Source organism: Salvelinus fontinalis, chromosome 26, assembly GCF_029448725.1.
Source record: "Salvelinus fontinalis isolate EN_2023a chromosome 26, ASM2944872v1, whole genome shotgun sequence".
Lineage (NCBI taxonomy): Eukaryota > Metazoa > Chordata > Actinopteri > Salmoniformes > Salmonidae > Salvelinus > Salvelinus fontinalis.
In genome coordinates this window covers 23214158-23236157 of record NC_074690.1, presented here as the reverse complement: position 1 = coordinate 23236157, position 22000 = coordinate 23214158, and the positions used below count along the sequence as shown (strand labels likewise).

General features: G+C 43.2%; 1 protein-coding gene across 2 annotated transcripts in view; it reads right to left on the bottom strand.

Moving 5' to 3' along the window:
* Window positions 1–1955: 1955 nt before the first annotated feature.
* The window catches only part of LOC129823953 (thymocyte selection-associated high mobility group box protein TOX-like), a 96184-nt gene continuing 76139 nt past the window's right edge, over window positions 1956–22000 (bottom strand). The window contains exons 6-10 of one of the 2 annotated variants that reach the window (XM_055883096.1): window positions 16979–17203; window positions 13838–13918; window positions 13252–13680; window positions 4002–4144; window positions 1956–3511 (exon numbers count right to left, since the gene is read on the bottom strand). In XM_055883096.1, the coding sequence (XP_055739071.1) occupies window positions 3475–3511; window positions 4002–4144; window positions 13252–13680; window positions 13838–13918; window positions 16979–17203 (915 nt within the window). In that variant the 3' untranslated portion in view covers window positions 1956–3474. Of the gene's footprint in view, window positions 3512–4001; window positions 4145–13251; window positions 13681–13837; window positions 13919–16978; window positions 17207–22000 lie in introns of both variants that reach the window. The other variant, XM_055883095.1, reaches the window with a different exon arrangement.

Below are 22000 nucleotides of genomic sequence, written 5' to 3'. Positions count from 1 at the left end.
TTTATGGCCTTCCTGTGACATCGGGTGCTGTAGGTGTCCTGGAGGGCAGGTAGTTTGCCCCCGGTGATGCGTTGTGCAGACCGCACCACCCTTTGGTGGGAGAGCCTTGCGGTTGAGGGCGGTGCAGTTGCCATACCAGGCGGTTATACAGCCCGACAGGATGCTCTCAATTGTGCATCTGTAAAAGTTTGTCAGGGTTTGGGGTGACAAGCCAAATTTCTATAGCCTCCTGAGGTTGAAGAGGCGCTCTTGCGCCTTCTTCACCACACTGTCTGTGTGGGTGGACTATTTCAGTTTGTCTGAGATGTGTACGCCGAGGAACTTAAAACTTTCCACCTTCTCCACTGCTGTCCCTTTGATGTGGATAGGGAGGTGCACCCTCTGCTGTTTCCTGAAGTCCATGATCATCTCCTTTGTTTTGTTGACCTTGCCTGAGAGGTTGTTTTCCTGACACCACACTCCCAGAGCCCTCACCTCCTCCCTGTAGGCTGTCTCATTGTTGTTGGTGATCAAGCCCACTACCGTTGTGTCGTCTGCAAACTTGATGATTGAGTTGGAGGCGTGCATGGCCACGCAGTCATGGGTGAACAGGAGGGGGCTGAGCATGCACCCTTGTGGGGCCCCAGTGTTGAGAGTCAGCGAAGTGGAGATGTCTCCTACATTCACCACCTGGGGGTGGCCCGTCAGAAAGTCCAGGACCCAATTGCACAGGCCGGGGTTGAGAACCAGGGCCTCCAGCTTAATGATGAGCTTGGAGGCTACTATGGTGTTGAATGCTGAGCGGTAGTCGATGAACAGCATTCTTACATACGTAGGTATTCCTCTTGTCCAGATGGGATAGGGCAGTGTGCAGTGTGACGGCGATTGAATCATCTGTGGACCTGTTGGGGCGATATGCAAACCGAAGTGGGTCTAGGGTGGCCGGTAAGGTGGAGGTGATATGATCCATGACTTGTCACTCAAAGCACTTCATGATGACAGAAGTGAGTGCTACATGGCGATAGTCATTTAGTTCAGTTATCTTTGCCTTCTTGGGTACAGGAACAATGGTGGCCGTCTTGAAGCATGTGGGAACAGCAGACTGGGATAGGGAACAATTTAATATGTCTGTAAATGCACCAGCCAGCTGCTTTGCGCATGCTCTGAGGATGCGGCAAGGGACACCCCTGATCACTCACAAACACAGTTCACTTTCATAGCAGCCACATACAAACAGCATAATCACTTTGCTCGTTGTATAATTTCTTCTCGCATCTACGCGCTCTCCTCCTCTCACCTTTTCCCTTCGCAATTACTCAACACATTTTCTACACTGCAGTGCTAGCTAATTGTAGCTTATGCTTTCAGTACTAGATGAATTATCTGATTCTTTGATTGGGAGGACAACATGTCAGTTCATGCTGCAAGAGCTCTGATTGGTTGGAGGACATCCTTCGGAAGTTGTCATAATTACTGTGTAAGTCTATGGAAGGGGGTGAGAACCATGAGCCTCCAAGGTATTGTATTGAAGTCAATGTACCCAGAGGAGGACAGAAGCTAGCTGTCCTCTGGCTACACCATGAACTTCATTGCAAAACAGTGTTTTAATTATTTGGTGACATTTGAATATATTTAGTATAGTTTAATCAAAAAATGTTAACTTTTTAATGTTTCACTATTTTAATTTTTATGAAATTCAGTGAGGAGGATGGTCCTCCCCTTCCTCCTCTGAGGAGCCTCCACTGGTAGAGACACTGAATTTAAAAGTATTTTTCTTCCCTGAAATTACCATAACTTCTAGTTTACAGTACCAAAACATCTTTGTAGGAATATTTTTTATCTTCAAGATAAAGCTGAAATTGTTACTTCCAGTCAACACATTCCCAAGGACTTCCTACAGAATTAGGACTCAGTTGTCTGTTCTCCCAATCCATCAGGCACTTCAGGTTGAAATAAAAACACAGGGAATCCAAAAGTGAGTGATTACTGCACAAAAATGCAGGTTTGACTTTATTTCTTTCAAACACATTAGAAACTAAAAATAAGAACACAATTCTTCACATTGTTGTTGCCTGGAGACGTTTTTCTGCCAAAGAGAAAGGAACCCAGATGGAACAGAGAAGACAGCCATCATCAACGCTATTAAACATAAGGACTTTAAAAAAACACCTACAGTTATTGTTTCATAAATAGGCGCAGCATGATGAAGAGACTTGGAGAGAGAGAAAGAGAGATGGGAGTGATCAGAAGAGTGACAACGAGCCAGATGTCAGGGTTGTATATATTGCCACTCTACCAATCTGTCTCTACCATTCTCATTCTGACGCTTTCTACTGATAAAGAGGAACAACCTCAGACACAGGATTGGGATGTTTTCCAGGTAAAGGGCAGCCAAAGTTTACGACTTTATTTCAGAGAATGGAAACTACTGATTTAGCAAGTTTTATCTTACAAATATCATGATATTGAAAATGTTTACGCCCCAATAAAATCCAAACAACTATAACAGCCGTTTAATCAATTTCCCTTCTTTGATAGTTAAATTAAAACCAGTGTGATCCAATTCAAAATCACACTGCACTTGAAAAAAGCATTTGTTGTTATACCCTAGGAGCAAGAGTAACACAAAATTCTATGTACAGCTTGAGGGGATGTCTATACTAACCAGCCTCGACATAGTCCACAGAGGATCCTATGAACATGATCAGCATCAATTTAGAAAGAGCAACACAACACTGCTCAAAGACACACGACAGTCTCTAAGGCAGTCCAGTAGCAGAGAGAGAGAGCCAGAGATTAAGAGAAAGAGGAAAGAGGTATAGAAATATAATAGGTGTTCTTTATTTATTTTTTCAAATGATAAAGATCTTGTTTTTCCTTTCAAAATAAAAGTAATTTTGGGGTTTTGGTTGACATCTTGCTATGTGTGGGAAAAAAAGACCCAAGAGCCCCTAAGTGCTAAATTAACTTCTGGGATTTGAACAATGGTCTTAACCTAACGCTTTTACGTCACCAGCTTGTCTTCCTCAAAACACAACCCAGTGACATATCAGTAACGATCCAATGACATGTCAGTAGAGAGGACAGTATTGCCTATTCTTTCACATCTCTGAACACATTTATTTGTGCCTTTATGGGCATACATTGCAAAGTCCAAAAACATTAACTTGACATTTGTATCTAATATCAGGTGAGGGTAGAGTGTGGGTCACAAAGAATCCAAAACCCACTCATGACATCAGTATGATTATTTTCAAAGTAGATCACAAAGAACCAAAACATATCAAAATATGGATGTTTTGGAAAATGTGCTTCTGCCTTTCTTGTTTGAGTGACGGTCAGATGGTTTGGCCAGAGTGGGAGGTGGTGGTCAAGGAGTTTCTGCTAGGGTTGAGGGCAATGCCTTGGTCCAGTGAACGCAGAGTGGGACCGAATGTGGACCGGGTCAGGTTGCAGTCTGTTCCGGGGGTGGTTTTGTGGAGGTTAGAGGTCAGATCAGGTCAGGAACAGAGGCTTGTCTCTCTGAAGAGCTCTGAAAGAAGAGGAGATGGAGGAACCATGAGGAATAACAATAAAATAATAATCAATCAATCAATAATAATCAATGTCTCTTAACATGTGTTGAGACCCTTGCATTTGTGTTGTGAAATACAATTAAAATAGAGTTTGATTGATTGATTGCAACTTGGGTTCAGACTGGAAGAGTGAAACAAAATCACCTACTCCTGGAATACAGAGCTTGCTCAATGGAGATTCTCCATTCAAAGTACTTCTTAGTTCATAATTGGACCTCATCTATTTCTGGGAAACCTGCCCTAAAGGTCACACAGAGTATAAACTCTGTTCATACTCTCATATCTGCTGTGTTTCTCTATTGTCATACTATATAATAATGATGAGTATTCTGAGTGTTTGTGTGAATAGAATAATGGGTGTGTGTAGAGCTGTGGTGGTCATGAAATCTTGCCAGCCAGTAACTGTCATGGAAATAACTGCCCGAGTGAGTGAGAGTGAATTCCTACCCGTTGCCGCAGTATTCGCTGGTCCAGTCGAGGTGCTGGCTGGGCCCATTCCGACACACCTGTCTGTAGTCCATGGATGGGGACAGTCCCTGCCCACCGGACGAGTTGATCATGTTCTGGAATTCTGACTGGAGAGGAAATCCCTGGAAAAGAGAAGTCTAGCATTAGAGTCCATGTTTTCCAGTGTTATCCTACTCGGAGATACATTCAATTACTAGAGTGGCCTAGGTCATAGATTCTAGAATGTGCCGCTAATGGCCGCCATCTTGTTCATGGATACATTTCAATTCACACTAATTGGAATGAATGGCAGAAGAGGCACAGGAGTTGCATCCAACCTTGGGAGCATGTATTGCAGTGCCAAAGTGCATCTTAGTAGCATGTACAGTACATAGTACTTTCCATGACATTAACTGACCAGGTGAATCCAGGTGAAAGCTATGATCCCTTATTGATGTTACTTGTTAAATCCACTTCAATCAGTGTAGATGAAGGGGAGGAGACAGGTTAAAGAAGGATTTTTAAGACTTGAGACAACTGAGACATGCATTGTGGCATTTAGAGGGTGAATGGGCACGACAAAAGATTTACGTGACTTTGAATGGGGTATGGTAGTAGCTGCCAGGCGCCCCAGTTTGAGTGTGTCAAGAACTGCAACGCTGATGGGTTTTTCACTCTCAACAGTTTCCTGTGTGTATCAAGAATGCATTGGAGTCAACATGGGCCAGCTCTCTGTGGAATGCTTTCGACACCTTGTCGAGTCCATGCACCGACGAATTGAGGCTGTTCTGAGGGCAAAAAGGGGTGCAACTCAATATTAGGAAGGTGTTTTGTACACTCAGTGTACAGTCGTTGCGAAAAGTTTTGAGAATGACACAAATATTAATTTTCACAAAGTTTGCTGCTTCAGTGTCTTTAGATATTTTTTGTCAGATGTTACTATGGAATACTGAAGTATAATTACAAGCATTTCATAAGTGTCAAAGGCTTTTATTGACAATTACATGAAGTTGATGCAAAGAGTCAATATTTGCAGTGTTTTTGCAGTGTTGACCCTTCTTTTTCAAGACCTCTGCAGTCTGCCCTGGCATGCTGTCAATTAACTTCTGGGCCACATCCTGACTGATGGCAGCCCATTCGTGCATAATCAATGCTTGGAGTTTGTCAGAATTTGTGGGTTTTTGTTTGTCCACCCGCCTCTTGAGGATTGACCACAAGTTCTCAATGGGATTAAGGTCTGGGGTTTCCTGGCCATGGACCCAAAATATTGATGTTTTGTTCCCAGAGCCACTTAGTTATCACTTTGCCTTATGGCAAGGTGCTCCATCATGCTGGAAAAGGCATTGTTCGTCACCAAACTGTTCCTGGATGGTTGGGAGAAGTTGCTCTTGGAGGATGTGTTGGTACCATTCTTTATTCATGGCTGTGTTCTTGTGAGTGAGCCCACTCCCTTGGCTGAGAAGCAACCCCATACATGAATGTTCTCAGGATGCTTTACTGTTGGCATGACACAGGACTGATGGTAGCGCTCACCTTCTTCTCAGGAAAAGCTTTTTCCCCAATCGGAAAGGGGATTCATCAGAGAAAACGACTTTACCCCCGTCCTCAGCAGTCCAATCCCTGTACCTTTTGCAGAATATCCGTCTGTCCCTGATGTTTTTCCTGGAGAGAAGTGGCTTCTTTGCTGCCCTTCTTGACACCAGGCCATTCTCCAAAAGTCTTTGCCTCACTGTGCGTGCAGATGCACTCACACCTGCCTGCTGCCATTCCTGAGCAAGCTCTGTACTGGTGGTTCCCCGATCCCACAGCTGAATCAACTTTAGGAGACGGTCCTGGCGCTTGCTGGACTTTCTTGGGCGCTCTGAAGCCTTCTTCCCAACAATTGAACCGCTCTCCTTGTAGTTGTTGATGATGATCCGATAAATGGTTGATTTAGGTGCAATCTTACTGGCAGCAATATCCTTACCTGTGAAGCCCTTTTTGTGCAAAGCAATGATGATGGCACGTGTTTCCTTGCAGGTAACCATGGTTGACAGAGGAAGAACAATGATTCCAAGCACCACCCTCCTTTTGAAGCTTCCAGTCTGTTATTCGAACTCAATCAGGATGACGGAGTGATCTCCAGCCTTGTCCTCGTCAACACTCACACCTGTGTTAACGAGAGAATCACTGACATGATGTCAGCTGGTCCTTTTGTGGCAGGGCTGAAATGCAGTGGAAATGTTTTTTTGGGGATTCAGTTCGTTTACATGGCAAAGGGGGACTTTGCAATTAATTGCAATTCATCTGATCACTCTTCATAACATTCTGGAGTATATGCAAATTGCCATCATACAAACTGAGGCAGCAGACTTTGTGAAAATACATTTTTGTGTCATTCTCAAAACTTTTGGCCACGACTGTATACTGTATGTGCACATATCATGTGAAATAAGCCAGACTTAGTTAGACACTTATCCCTCAGAAGAAGATGAGCACCTTGCATTTACAGTGCATTCAGAAAGAATTCAGACCCCTTGACTTTTTCCACATTTTGTTACATTACAGCCTTATTCTAAAACGTATTAAATCGTTTTTCCCCCTCATCAATCTACACACAATACCCCATAATGACAAAGCAAAAACAGGTTTTTAGATTTTTTTGCAAATTTATAAATAACCCCCCCTGGGAATATCACATTTACACAAGTATTCTGACCCTTTGCTATGAGACTCGAAATGGAGGTGTCTCAGGTGCATCCTGTTTCCAATTATCATCCTTGAGATGTTTCTACAACTTGATTAGAGTCCACCTGTGGTAAATTCAATTGATTGGACATGATTTGGAAAGGCACACCTCCCTATATAAGGTCCCTCAGTTGACAGTGCATGTAAGAGCAAAAACCAAGCCATGAGGTTGAACGAATTAGAGAGCTCCGAGACAGGTTTGTGTCGAGGCACAGATCTGGGGAAAGGTACCAAAACATGTCTGCAGCATTGTAGGTCCCCAAGAACACAGTGACCTCCATCATCTTGGTTTTTATTTTGAATACATAAAAAAATATATATAATAATGTTTTTGCTTTGTCATTATGGGTATTGTGTGTAGATTGATGAGGAAAAAAATGTATTTAATCAATTTTAGAATGAGGCTGTAACGCAACAAAATGTGGAAAAAGTCATGGGGTCAACACCATTCGGAAAGTCTGAATACTTTTCTGAATGCACTGTACATACAGATGGTTAGAATCTCACAAGTTGTTATGGAGTCTGAGTCCACAGCACACAATTCCCATGACACTGATGTCTCTTACAAAACCTATAACAGCTAAATCAAGTCACGTGCAGGGATGTGTAAGAACATCAGACCATCTCAGGATGGTAAGTTGGTGGTTGAAGATATCCCTCTAGTGGTGTGGGGGCTGTGCTTTAGCAAAGTGGGTGGGGTTATATCCTGCCTGTTTGGCCCTGTCCGGGGGTATCGTCGGATGGGGCCACGGTGTCTCCCAACCCCTCCTGTCTCAGCTTCCAGTATTTATGCTGCAGTAGTTTGTGTCGGGGGGCTAGGGTCAGTCTGTTATATCTGGAGTATTTCTCCTGTCTTATCTGGTGTCCTGTGTGAATTTAAGTATGCTCTCTCTAATTCTCTATCTCTTTTTCTCTCTTTCTTACTTTCTTTCTTTCTGTCTCTCTCTCTCTCGGAGGACCTGAGCCCTAGGACCATGCCTCAGGACTACCTGGCCTGATGACTCCTTGCTGTCCCCAGTCCACCTGGCCGTGCTGCTGCTCCAGTTTCAACCGTTCTGCCTGCGGCTATGGAATCCTGACCTGTTCACCAGACGTGCTACCTTATCCCAGACCTGCTGTTTTCAACTCTCTGGAGACAGCAGGAGCAGTAGAGATACTCTGAATGATCGGCTATGAAAAGCCAACTGACATTTTACTCCTGAGGTGCTGACCTGCTGCACCCTCTACAACCACTGTGATTATTATTATTTGACCCTGCTGGTCATCTATGAACATTTGAACATCTTGGCCATGTTCTGTTATAATCTCCACCCGGCACAGCCAGAAGAGGACTGGTCACCCCTCATAGCCTGGTTCCTCTCTAGGTTTCTTCCTAGGTTCTGGCCTTTCTAGGGAGTTTTTCCTAGACACCGTGCTTCTACACCTGCATTGCTTGCTGTTTGGGGTTTTAGGCTGGGTTTCTGTACAGCACTTTGTGACATCAGCTGATGTAAAAAGGGCTTTATAAATACATTTGATTGATTGATATAACTTGGATAATTGATCCGTGGATACTATGGATGGGAAAGTATTGTAGAATTCTCTATAGCAGTACTGTACACAGATACACTATATAAGAATCTGTGAATTAAATATTCACCACCGATGTTAAGTTATAGTATGATACAAATAGGCTCTGATAGACATGAGTGCATCCTAAGTGCTCCTGGGGTGCTGCTCTGCCGTAGTCCCTGTGCTGCACCAAGCCTGTGTGTGTCAGGTTGGATACTGCAACTACAAAAAATTAAGAATATCCATGCAAATGGACCAATAAAGCAAGTATTGTAGTATCCTCAATGTACGAGTTGGTTTTTGGACGGAGCTGCCCTGTAGAGAGTCCATGGTAGAACTGAGTGTACTCTGAGGAGGTGGACCCTAGCTAGCTGTGGTAGGGGGAGAGACAGAAGGTGGGAAGTAAGAAAGTAGTTATTTTAATTATGGGAGCAGATATTTTAATGTTGGGGTTTCTTGAAGAGTTTTTCTTTTTTCTTTTGTAGGAGAAAGGGAGGAGTGGGACAGATAGAGGAGAGAGAGAGAGAGAGAGCGTATGAAAGGGAAGTTAATCTGGGCGCTACGCTACAAACCCTTCTCTAAAAGAGAGGGGACAGAGAGGGGACAGCAGGTGGCTGAGTTCTCTTCCCCCTCCTCAGACTCTCACCTATTCAGGCATTGTTCCACAAATTCTTCTCCTTCACTCCATCACAAAGACCCCATCTGCCCCTTTTGTATCTCTCGCTTTCCCTCCCTCTCCCCCTTTCCCCCACCTCCTCATACCCCCCTTCCCCTACTCTCTTAGCTCAGGGGAAAAGTTTGAGCCCTGATGTTTTTTTTGTTTGCGCTCTCTCCCTAACAAAATATGCAAAATTGAGCGAGGAAGGATTATTACTCCCCGCGGGATTTAAAAGTCCCCAATAAAAGAGGGATCTGAGCGCTGGGGGCTTAGTGGCAACCAAACCCAAACCTCCGTTTAACCATTCTTCCCCTATTTTCTCCACGGACTGACACAGCCATACAGGCAGCCCCATACAGGCAGCCCCATACAGGCAGCTCATCTCAAATTGGACTTCAGACAAATTCATATTCTAATCCGTATGAAGACTTAGGCACCCCTCCACAACCTCCTCCCCCTCTCCTCAAATAAATGTTCGATCAGCCACAGCAACAGTTCATTTGCCTGCTGAGCAGAGATAAAGAAACAAATGGCAGTTCCTCTCTTTAAAAAAAACAACAACGATTCCCACAATGCTTACTGAATACCTAGAGTCCACAATCTCAAAGCTACAGCATAAAGACACTATCTTTCCGTTATGTTCTTCTAAGAAGGTTAAGTCATCTAACACATTGGACAGGTGAGAGTGGTAGGACACAGTCTAATCTCTCGTGGACACTGGACAGACTACGTAAACATAACCAAATTCCGTGAGCTTTTAGTTCTGGGTTAAGCGAGATTAGACACAGTCAAACTACCAGGATAGGTTGAGTAGCCTTTTCTATATTGATATAACTCGTCTAGGACGTGAGTGACATAGAGAGTTAGGCTTGAAAGCCACATCACAGTAAAAAATGATAATTCACCCCATCGCCTTTACCTAGAATCTCCCACAAACCCTCCCCTGGGTCCTGTGTTGCTCAGTTGAGCACGGCACTTGCAACGGCAGGGTTTGGGTTTGAATCCCACAGGGGACCAGTATGAAAATGTATGCACTCACTACTGTAAGTTGCTCTGGATAAGAGCGTCTGCTAAATGACTCAAACGTAAATGTTGATTTGTTGTTCATTCTAGGTAACACGGACAGGAAATCAGAAGGTATGTTTCTTTCTCACTGAAGAGGTCTGTCACCTGTTCCCCTGGATAGATTTTTCCATAACGACCTGGTCCCTGGTCCCTCCGATGTCAACAACTACAGACCAGTATCCCTTCTTTCTTTTCTCTCCAAAACTCTTGAACGTGCCGTCCTTGGCCAGCTCTCCTGCTATCTCTCTCAGAATGACCTTCTTGATCCAAATCAGTCAGGTTTCAAGACTAGTCATTCAACTGAGACTGCTCTTCTCTGTGTCACGGAGGCGCTCCGCACTGCTAAAGCTAACTCTCTCTCCTCTGCTCTCATCCTTCTAGACCTATCGGCTGCCTTTGATACTGTGAACCATCAGATCCTCCTCTCCACCCTCTCCGAGCTGGGCATCTCCGGCGCGGCCCACGCTTGGTTTGCGTCCTACCTGACAGGTCGCTCCTACCAGGTGGCGTGGCAAGAATCTGTCTCCGCACCACGTGCTCTCACCACTGGTGTCCCCCAGGGCTCTGTTCTAGGCCCTCTCCTATTCTCGCTATACACCAAGTCACTTGGCTCTGTCATATCCTCACATGGTCTCTCCTATCATTGCTATGCAGACGACACACAATTAATCCTCTCCTTTCCCCCCTCTGATAACCAGGTGGTGAATCGCATCTCTGCATGTCTGGCAGACATATCAGTGTGGATGACGGATCACCACCTCAAGCTGAACCTCGGCAAGACGGAGCTGCTCTTCCTCCCGGGGAAGGACTGCCCGTTCCATGATCTCGCCATCACGGTTGACAACTCCATTGTGTCCTCCTCCCAGAGTGCTAAGAACCTTGGCGTGATCCTGGACAACACCCTGTCGTTCTCAACTAACATCAAGGCGGTGACCCGTTCCTGTAGGTTCATGCTCTACAACATTCGCAGAGTACGAACCTGCCTCACGCAGGAAGCGGCGCAGGTCCTAATCCAGGCACTTGTCATCTCCCGTCTGGATTACTGCAACTCGCTGTTGGCTGGGCTCCCTGCCTGTGCCATTAAACCCCTACAAACCCCATTAAACCCCTACGCCGCAGCCCGTCTGGTGTTCAACTTTCCCAAGTTCTCTCACGTCACCCCGCTCCTCCGCTCTCTCCACTGGCTTCCAGTTGAAGCTCGCATCCGCTACAAGACCATGGTGCTTGCCTACGGAGCTGTGAGGGGAACGGCACCTCCGTACCTTCAGGCTCTGATCAGGCCCTACACCCAAACAAGGGCACTGCGTTCATCCACCTCTGGCCTGCTCGCCTCCCTACCTCTGAGGAAGTACAGTTCCCGCTCAGCCCAGTCAAAACTGTTCGCTGCTCTGGCACCCCAATGGTGGAACAAACTCCCTCACGACGCCAGGTCAGCGGAGTCAATCACCACCTTCCGGAGACACCTGAAACCCCACCTCTTTAAGGAATACCTAGGATAGGATAAAGTAATCCTTCTAACCCCCCCCCCCCCCCTTAAAAGAGTTAGATGCACTATTGTAAAGTGGTTGTTCCACTGGATATCATAAGGTGAATGCACCAATTTGTAAGTCGCTCTGGATAAGAGCGTCTGCTAAATGACTTAAATGTAAATGTAATGTCCCCTTATCAAACTAATGTCCGTCTCAAATGACACCAACCTATTGAGCTCTGGCCAAAAGTAGTACTCTATAGGGAATAGACAGTGGGGTATGTTAGATGTGTCCCTCCCACAGTCCTCTCTCTAACACAACTGTTCTGTGGTTGTTGATTGGTATATTCATTATTTTCTTTGTTTGTTGGTGTGTTTGTATTTTATTTCCAGGACAAAGCACAACTTCTCTGTTGCATTAGTGAGGAAATTAGCCCATTGAGCTCCATTTTGTATTCTTGTATGTATTCTCTATATATATGAGAGAGAGAGAGAGAGAGAGAGAGAGAGAGAGAGAGAGATGCTCTTCCAATCTGTGTTGTTGACTAGCCTCTACAGAGAACTCATCTCATTTCCTGTGTGTGTGTCCTGTCCTGTCTGCTAGACTGGCTTCATCAGATAGCTCTGCCTGCCTGGCGTTTTGTCTCCACCACTGATGCATTCATCAATCTCAATGTGCTGCTGTTGGCGTCCTTATATCACATCATCAGCCTAATGCATTTGTTTATTACTGGGAGAAAATGGAAAATGGGGGATTGTGTGTGTGTGTGTTAGGGATGGCACAATTACCATATAACCTACGGTTATGGATAAAGACCGTCACGAAAATAAAACAACCTTCATTACCATTGAAAAATATACCCAACAACATTTTGTGAAGATGGGAGGAACAGCTGACTGAAGATGGGACAGCCGGGCATCTGTGTGGTTTTCTGGTATTTCTGGTATAACATGGACTCTTAACAACATGATGAAACTTTGTTGCCCCTTGCTGAAAAATGCAAGGTGTTGTAGCAAGCGATGAATAGAATGGAATAAACTCATGGGTACACGTGCAATGGCTGCCTGATATTGTGATGGAATAATTTCCTTGGTAATTGTTAACTGATGTGGCTCATGCAATGGAATGTAGTTTTTGCCATGTCAGTTGAGTTGAATCAACAAATAACAGCATAGATTGATGGGTACACTTCCTGCTTTTACTTCCTGCTTTGCTCCTATGGGTACACTCGCAATGGCCGCCAGTCCACCCATTATGCCATCATTGACTTGAATGGGATTCCCATTCTATTTCTATGGCAGCACATGCGGTCAGAAGCGGAGGAAAGGAGAAAATGTGAAGAAGAAAATAATTGCTATTCTAAAGGTTATTATGTAGACCACGGTCATTTACCGTCATCCAAAATTCCATGACCGTCACAGCCCTAGTGTGTGTGTGTGTGTGTGTGTATGTGTGTGTGTGTACACAGTATCAGGCTGGCAGATATGAATACATCCTTGCTTGCCCTCAATCTCTGGCCCTGAGGGAACATGAAGGGACCGGATGTGATTGTAAATACCATGAATCATATACAGTATAACATCCTCATCAACCCATAAAACACACACACACCACTTACACTCTCCATTTGATGTGGTTGCATCACGTATGCATGTTTATGTGAGTGTGTGTAACTGTACATTGTAGGTGACCATGTTTAAGCGTATTACCGCAATATGCATAATATGTACAGTGTGGAACTCACCTGGGCCATGAGTGTGTGTTTGTGTGTTGAACTCACCTGGGCCATGGAGGGCGAGTGCAGAGACAGCGGGTGTCCACCGAGCTGTTGCTGGTGGTGCATTCCTAGATGAGAGTGGGAGTGGAGGGGTGGGCTGATCTGGAGGGGAGGGGTTGTCGCCGCCGCCATGCTGCCCAGAGACACTCCTCCTGTATGGGGTCCACTGGCCCGGGGGGCCACCCCCCTGGAGAGACCCTGAAGGGGGGACAGGTGGGGGCTGAGGCCGGCCTGGTGCTGCTGGGACTGCTGCTGCTGGTGGTGGGGGTGGGGGTGGTGGCTCTGGTGGTGGTAGGGGTGGCTCATGTAGAGGCTGGGGTGGGAGTGATGGGGGTGGGGGTGCTGCTGGCCTGATCCGGGGAACACGGGGGGCTTGGGCCCCAGCATAGAGGAGGCCTGGGACACCTTGACATCACCTGGATCATTGTAACTCTGGAAGGAGGGGAGAGAGAGAGAGAGAGAACAGGAAAGACAGAGTTGGAAGAGGGTAAAAGAGTGTAACAGTGTTACCTTATCAGAGTCATACAGTCATAGAGAATCAACTGACCACAGCTCTCATGAAGACTTATGTTTATGTCTGGGTCCCTACCTGTGAGACCAGGCTTGCTCTGTATGCAGCCAGCTGCTTCAGGTACTCCTTCTTGGCAGTCTCTGTCTTCTTTTTGTACACCTATAAAAGCACCAAGAAAGAACAGTAAACACTTGCACTTTGGTTCCCCTTTCTTTTTTTTTTAATGGGGTTAGTGTTTTTGTCATATGAATGTGTTATAATGTTTCATAAAGCATAATAGCTGTAGTTGGGGCATCTGGATAATACTCAAAAGGTTCCCATTTTATACAGGACTAGATTGTTCCTCTTCACTATCCATCCATCTGTCTGTCTTTGCCTGTCTGTCTGGGTGTCATTATTTACCGATAATAAATCTGGTCTCTCTCCAGGAAGAACATTGTCCTGTCCTCAGACAGACCTCCACCCTCATTCCTCCACCCTCACACACCCCTCTGGAGGTGTGTGCGTGTTTGCATAAGAATGTGTTTCTGTGTGTGCGCGTGTATGTAATAGGACAATAGCACAGCGCTTACTACAATAGAATAAATATGTAAAAGCTTGCTCTTCTGTTTTCTTATGTCAAGAGGTCATTTGTTAGTCGAAACACACAGTAGCATGATTCACAGTAGCAGAGCCACAGGACCAGGGAGAGCCAATGACTTCTACTGTGAAACCGTGAAAAGGTTTGAAATTCCAAATTAAAACAAATAGCATTTTTGTGAGGACAATAAAGTTTTATTCTAATCTAATTAATATATTCTAATCTATTCTATAGCATCAGTGTTTAATGAAGTCGAACAAGGAAATGTACAGTACAGTCTCGCATTTTGGCCCTTTGTTCTGCAACCAAACAATCATGTTCTGCACTTTACCAACAACTTCAAACACCACTAATTTAGAAAAAAAGGTTGATTTGTCCTGTATTTCAGTCAGACATGACAACCAGTCACGTTGCACTAATGAAAAGATATACACTGCCTTCAGAAAGTACTTACAAACTCTTGACATTCCCACATGTTGTTGTGTTACAGCCTGAAATTAACATGGATTACATTGAGATATTTTGTCACTGGCCTACACACAATACACCATAATGTCAAAGTAGAATGATGTTTTTCAAAAAATTTCAAATTCTTAAAAAATGCAGGGCTGAAATGTCTTGAGTCAACAAGTATTCAATCCCTTTTATAGCAAGCCTACATAAGTTCAGAAGTAAACACAAGTCACATAATAAGTTGCATGGACTCACTCTGTGTGCAATAAGTGTTTAACATGATGTTTGAATGACTACCTCATCTCTATACCCCACACATACAATTATCTGTAAGGTCTCTCAGCTGTGCAGTGAATTTCAAACACATTCAACCACAAAGACCAGGGAGGTTTTCCAATGCCTCGCAAAGAAGGGCACCTATTGGTAGATGGGTTAAAAAAAGGAGACATTGAACATACCGTTGAGCATGGTGAAGCTATTAATTACACTTTGATCAATACACCCAGTCACAACAAAGATAGAGGCGTCCTTCCTAACTCAGTTGCAGGAGAGGAAGGAAACCGCTCAGGGATTTCACCATGAGGCCAATGGTGACTTTAAAACAGTTACAGAGTTTAATGGCTTTGATAAGAGAAAACTGAGGATGGATCAACAACATTGTATTTACTCCACAATACTAACATCATTGACAGTGTTAGGGGTGTGTACGGGAGGCGAAGTCAGGTGCAGGAGAGCAGAGGGTAGTAAACAGACGCACTTTAATTCCGGTCCAAAAACAACAGCACATAAAAACATAAACGTGCCAAAAACACAGAACATAACAAAAGTGTGGCGCCTGACAATATCCACATAACAATAAACAATTACACACAAAGACATGGAGGGGAACAAAGGACTAAATACATGCAGTGTGATTATGGAATGAAAACCAGGTGTGTATGTAACAAGACAAAACAAATGGACATATGAGAAATGGAGCGGCGATGGCTAGAAAGCCGTTGACGTCGATCGTCGAACGCCACCCGAACAAGGAGAGGAGTCGTGACAGACAGAGGGAAAAGCAGGAAGCCTGTACAACAAGGCGCTGAAGTAATACTGCAAAAAATGTGGCAAAGCAATTCACTTTTAATTCTGAATACAGTGTTATGTTTGGGGCAAATCCAATACAACACTTTACAGAGTAGCACTCTCCATATTTTCAAGCATCGTGGTGGCTGCATCAGTTTATACTTGTAATCATTAAGGACTGCAGAGTTTTTCAGTAACTAAAATAAATGGAATAGAGCTAAGCACAGGCAAAATCCTAGAGGAAAACCTGGTTCAGTCTGCTTTCCACCAGACACTGGGCGATGAATTCACCTTTCAGCAGGACAATAACCTAAAACACAAGGCCAAATCTACACTGGAGTTAATTACCAAGAAGACATTGAATGTTCCTGTTTTGACTTAAGTCTACTTGAAAATCTATTGCAAGACATGAAAATGGTTGTCTTGTAATCATCAACAACCAATTTGACAGAGCTTGAAGAATTTTGAAAAGAATAATGGGCAAATGTTGCACAATCCAGGTTTGGAAAGCTCTTTTGAGACTTACCCAGAAAGACACAGCTGTAATCACTTTGTCAATATGCTGTATTGTGTGTAGATGGATGAGAAAAACAATCAATTTAATCCTTTTATAATTCAGGCTGTAACACAACAAAATGTGGAATAAGTCAAGGGGTATGAATACTTTGTGAAGGCCCAGTATGTCATAAGGATGTAGTAGCCTACTGGTGATGTAAACACTTCTCCAATAGTTGCTGAGATTTGATATTTTGCACAGCCAAGACGAGACGTAGGCCAATGTCATAGGCCTATGGTCAACCAATCATATTTCTCAAATCCTTCCAGGCTAAATTCCAGCTAGAACAATGGGCCACCTACTTTAAAAAAAGTGTGCTTTTGATGAAAAGCTACAAAATTAAATAGCTGTATTAGACTGATAGATGGTCATTTTGTCAAATTTGTGAGGATCTCCATTCTCACTAGTTGCTCATTCAACATTTTCTGCTACTTCAATCAAGCCTGTTTTAAATGTTTTTATTCATGTAGGCTACACTGTCCTGCAAATGTACCGCTAAATCCTCCTTTTGTCCCACATTTAGGTATTTTAAATGTGGTCACCCTAACTATAGGTGTTATACCTGTTTCTGTTCCTCTCCAAGGCCGTCCCACATGGAGGCCACTATCTTGGATACCTCTCCAAAAGTAGCATTGGGGTTGGATCCCTTGATGGCTGCCTGGGTGTCTCTGAAGAACAGAGCGTAGGCAGAAACTGGCTTCGAGGGTTCGTTGGGATCCTTCTTCTTCTTCTTCTTGGGGGTCTTGGGTTTTTTGGCCGTCTCGACCGCTGCCGGTCGCTTCTCTGCCTGCTGGGAGGAGAGATAGAAATGGTCAGACTAAATGGGTTTCTGGAGAGAGAAGAATTAGTGTGGAATCGGTGTAATTGATTGATTAGATGATGGAACAGGATGGAAATGAAGGGTGAATATGCTAAACATACTGTAGGGGCCCAGACTTTTCCTGACAATAGGAGCTGAGCAGGAAAATGTAAAACTCATACTGTATGCTACCTAACGTACACTGTAAAACCAAGTGTTTTGGATCTGAACATATAACTAGACACTTTTCTGGAACACTTTTTAAACGCGGCATTTAGTACTTCAATAAAAATGCGTCACAGTGTTTAGATTGTAAAAAAATGTAAGATTCTAGCTTTAATATCTCTAATATTTTTCATTGTGCTCCTAAATGTCTTTGTGTGCGCACATGTGCTCCTTGTAAAAAAGGTCAGCGTAGAGCCCTGCGATTGAAAATATATATATTTTTCCTGTTCAGCTGAAATTTAGGTAAGGTGACAGACAACACTGATCTGAATAAAAGGCATGTAAAGTCACATCAATTTATATTGACTAAATGCACTCTAAACGGGACCATAGGAAGGTAAACAGTAGTGTTTAAAATCGGAACATTTAGGAGATACAGGTGTTCTCCTGGTTGGAAACTGACCCGAAAAAGTTGACTATCATGTTTAATCTTGGATTCTAAACGCCTGTGCTTAAGATGAGAAGACTTAATGGCAAGTCTAAATGCCTTATGTTTAAACACTGATGTTTGGTTATAAATGTGTGACATATTTCATGGTTTTACAGTGTATATACCAAAAATATTGCGTTACATTCTGAAACATTTCTCTCAATTTACATGATCTTGGTCAATAGGAATGTACTGTTTGAAACAATTTGCTTTTATTGTGAGATAGTCAATATGACCCTGAGTGTGAGAGTTTGGAAACAGATAAAGAAATAGTATCTGTATGAAAGCACCTTGACAGATGGTAGTACCGGTAGTTACAATCATGCCAGACTTTTCCTTCTCCATCACTGTGTTGAATATGTTTGTTTTATACTGATAACACAAAAATAGCCATCCAGCTGAATAGCGCACTGCACATTTCTGAAATGTTGACCTCATTCGATTTTATATTCCACTAAATTAAACATGATCATTTTCCCAGATTGTTTCATTTTCTAAAGGATTGTTATTTGCAGTTAAAACATACGGTGAAAATATGGGTGTGCAATATGGCAAAGGTGTTTGGGAAAGGTACCCTTTGGATTGATTTACATAGTATTGCATACACATGGCAAATGGCACCATTATATTAGCAATCACATAAGCATTAAGATAGCATCTCTCCACGGTGACTTTTTTCTCCAGGGAAGAGGGTAAACAAATGCAATGGCGCAAAGGTTACAGATGACTCACCCATATACAAATGTGTGTGTGTGTGTGTGTGTGTGTGTGTGCGTGCGTGCGTGCGTGTTTGTGTTTGAATAGAATAGTGGGTGTGTGTGTGTGCGTGTGTGTTTGTGTTTGAATAGAATAGTGGGTGTGTGTAGGGCTGTGGCAGTCATGAACTTTTGTCAGCCGGTAACTGTCATCCAAATAACTGTTGGTCTCACATTAATTGACCTTTAATTAACATAAACACGTTTAGCATCTCCGACTTCCACACACCGCCTACAAGCCACTGATGCGGACCTTTGGAACATCTACTTTTTAAAAGTCAAATAAATCCATTTCAAATAGCCTACACCACCACATTAAATCCATTTGATATAGCCTACACCATCACACTACATCCATTTAATATAGCCTACACCATCACACTAAATCCATTTAATATAGCCTACACCATCACACTAAATCCATTTAATATATCCTACACCATCACACTAAATCCATTTAATATAGCCTACACCATCACACTAAATCCATTTAATATAGCCTACACTATCACACTAAATCCATTTAATATAGCCTACACCACCACACTAAATCCATTTAATATAGCCTACACCATCACACTAAATCCATTTAATATAGCCTACACCATCACACTACATCCATTTCATATAGCCTACACCATCACACTAAATCCATTTAATATAGCCTACACCACCACACTAAATCCATTTAATATAGCCTACACTATCACACTAAATCCATTTAATATAGCCTACACCATCACACTAAATCCATTTAATATAGCCTACACCATCACACTAAATCCATTTAATATAGCCTACACCATCACATTAAATCCATTTAATATAGCCTACACCATCACATTAAATCCATTTAATATAGCCTACACCATCACACTAAATCCATTTAATATAGCCTACACCATCACACTAAATCCATTTAATATAGCCTACACCATCACAATAAATCCATTATTTATCTTAGGCCGGTGTCACGCCCTGGCCTTATTATTCTTCGTTTTCTTTATTATTTTAGTTAGGTCAGGGTGTGACATGGGGAATGTTTATGTTTTGTTGGTTTTGGGTGTTTATTTGGTAAAGGGGTTATGGGGTGTAGTAGATGGTTTTGTGTTGAGTGTATATGTCTAGCGTTGTCTATGTTGGTTAGTTATCTAGGAGAGTCTATGGTTACCTGAATGGGTTCCCAATTAGAGACAGCTGATTTCGGTTGTCTCTGATTGGGAGCCTTATTTAGGGTAGCCATAGGCTCTCATTGGTTGTGGGTAATTGTCTATGTAAGAACGTTTGTAGCCTGTTTGTATGTGCACAACGTTTGTAGCTTCACGGTCGTTTTTGTTGTTTTCTTGTTTTGTTAAAGTGTTTTTGTGTCGTGTTCATCTTCGTGTTAAAATAAAAGAAGATGGCTTATTTTCCAACTGCTGCATTTTGGTCCGTTAATCCGCCACACGATCGTGACAGCCGGTCTAAAGAAACATTATGATGTGAAGAAAATGTTTTTCAGAATATTCTGAGTCGTCCTTATGTTAAGGCCTTGATCTAGGCCGTATGGCTATGGGCTACATTTGTTTATTAGCGGACAAAATTTGCTAATAATTCCCGTGGCATTATTTTATATTCTTTGATAGTAAGAAGATTTCCAAGGGAGTGTGCACATGCGGCTATTCTGTGTTGAACGGTTAATAAAGTGATAATTTGAAACAGGTCCTACTAAATGCTTAGTTTAGAGTTATTTATGCAACTTTAGTTGGGATACAAACCTTAGAAAGTATTAGAAATTAAATAATATAGCCTAAGACTGCATGAGCGACTCTAATGATGACAGGCATGATGACACTCTGCTCTGTTTCATGTGCAGGCTGCACACACTTCATCAGTCTCTAATTCACAATTTGACAAGCACTCGATAATATTCTCAGACTATTCTCAATTTAATCTGGTCTTTACAAATAGCCTACTAATATATGTGTGGAATTATTTTCTATTTAGACTGGCCCACAAAAAACGTCATCCGTAGCTCTAATCGCAAATGGAGGAAGCGCTTCCCGCGGTGAGGTTTTTAATATGCCAGGTAGTAAAGCGGATTAAAGTGCTTAATTTTAAGAATTGAGCCATAAATATAGGAGACGAGAAAGATGGGATCCTCTTTTAAATAGTGTCCAGTCAAAACTCTGCCTTATAAAAACATGTTTCACTAGGGTCTGTAGGCTATGGGCTCTCCAACCGTGTTCCAGGTGTCCTAGGCCTATAGGCTAGGCGTAGAGATATTTGGCCACTTTAGTTGTGATACAAACCTTATCAAAACATAAAGGCCTATGGGCCAGGCTACATGATGCAAGCAACTATGATTTGAAAAAGTAACAAAAAAATGCAAGCAATTTTTCTTGCCTTAGACTGCACACGCTGGGCCTCATTCACAATTGATACTATTCTCTCAACTTCATCTTGTCTTTACATAAACTACATAATATATGTGAAATTAGTTTTGACTTAGAATAGGCCATTTTCATGCACCTGTCAGAACAGGGGCAAGGTGAAAAAAAAAATGGGGGAAAAAGAGAATGGAGGACGCTTTTCCCGCGGTTCCTTTTCATGCCAGCCAGGTAGGCTACTCTGGTTGGAAAGCGAAAGCAATGTGTTTAATATTAGGAAAGGTGAGAAATAAATATAGTAGGCCTAGCCTATTGAAATCTGATTGGATCCTCCTCTTTTTAATAGAGGCCATCAAAACTGTATTTTCTCACGCAATTGCATACCATAGCCCAGTGGTTCCCAACCAGGAGTACTAGGACCCCTGGGGGTACTCTGCCCATCCACAGGGGTACTTGAGAAGACTCGTGAGACCATAGGGCTACTGGTAAAATACACATGAGGAGTTACTTTAGGGGAACTCTGGGCAGAGCGAAATTCAGTTGGTGGTACAGTAACCGAAAAAGTTTGGGAACCACTGGCATAGCCTATAACACTTATTTCATTCCATGCATCAACCAGGTATGAGGAGCTGGCTCTCACTGCCCAACAGGTGATCTATTCCACTCAAACCCTGAATGCCAGGGCTCTCATGAAGTGTTTGATTTGATTTACGACTGCATTTGCATTGATGTCAGAGTAGTTTGAGGGACAATACAGCGCTGAGTACCAGACCATTAGGACCTGATGGAGGAACAATAGAGTACATTAGTGACCGGCGGTCAGCAAGTTTGGTAAGCTACTAATGAGCATCAGAGCGCAGTTTTGAAGGAGCCTAGTTACCGTGACTCAACGGTCACATGGAATTTGACTGCGGTCATGACTCGGGACTGCTGGTGTGGTGGTAATACGGTCACCGTAACAGCCCTAGGTGTGTGTGGGTGTCTGTATTATAAGGAAGTTAAAAAA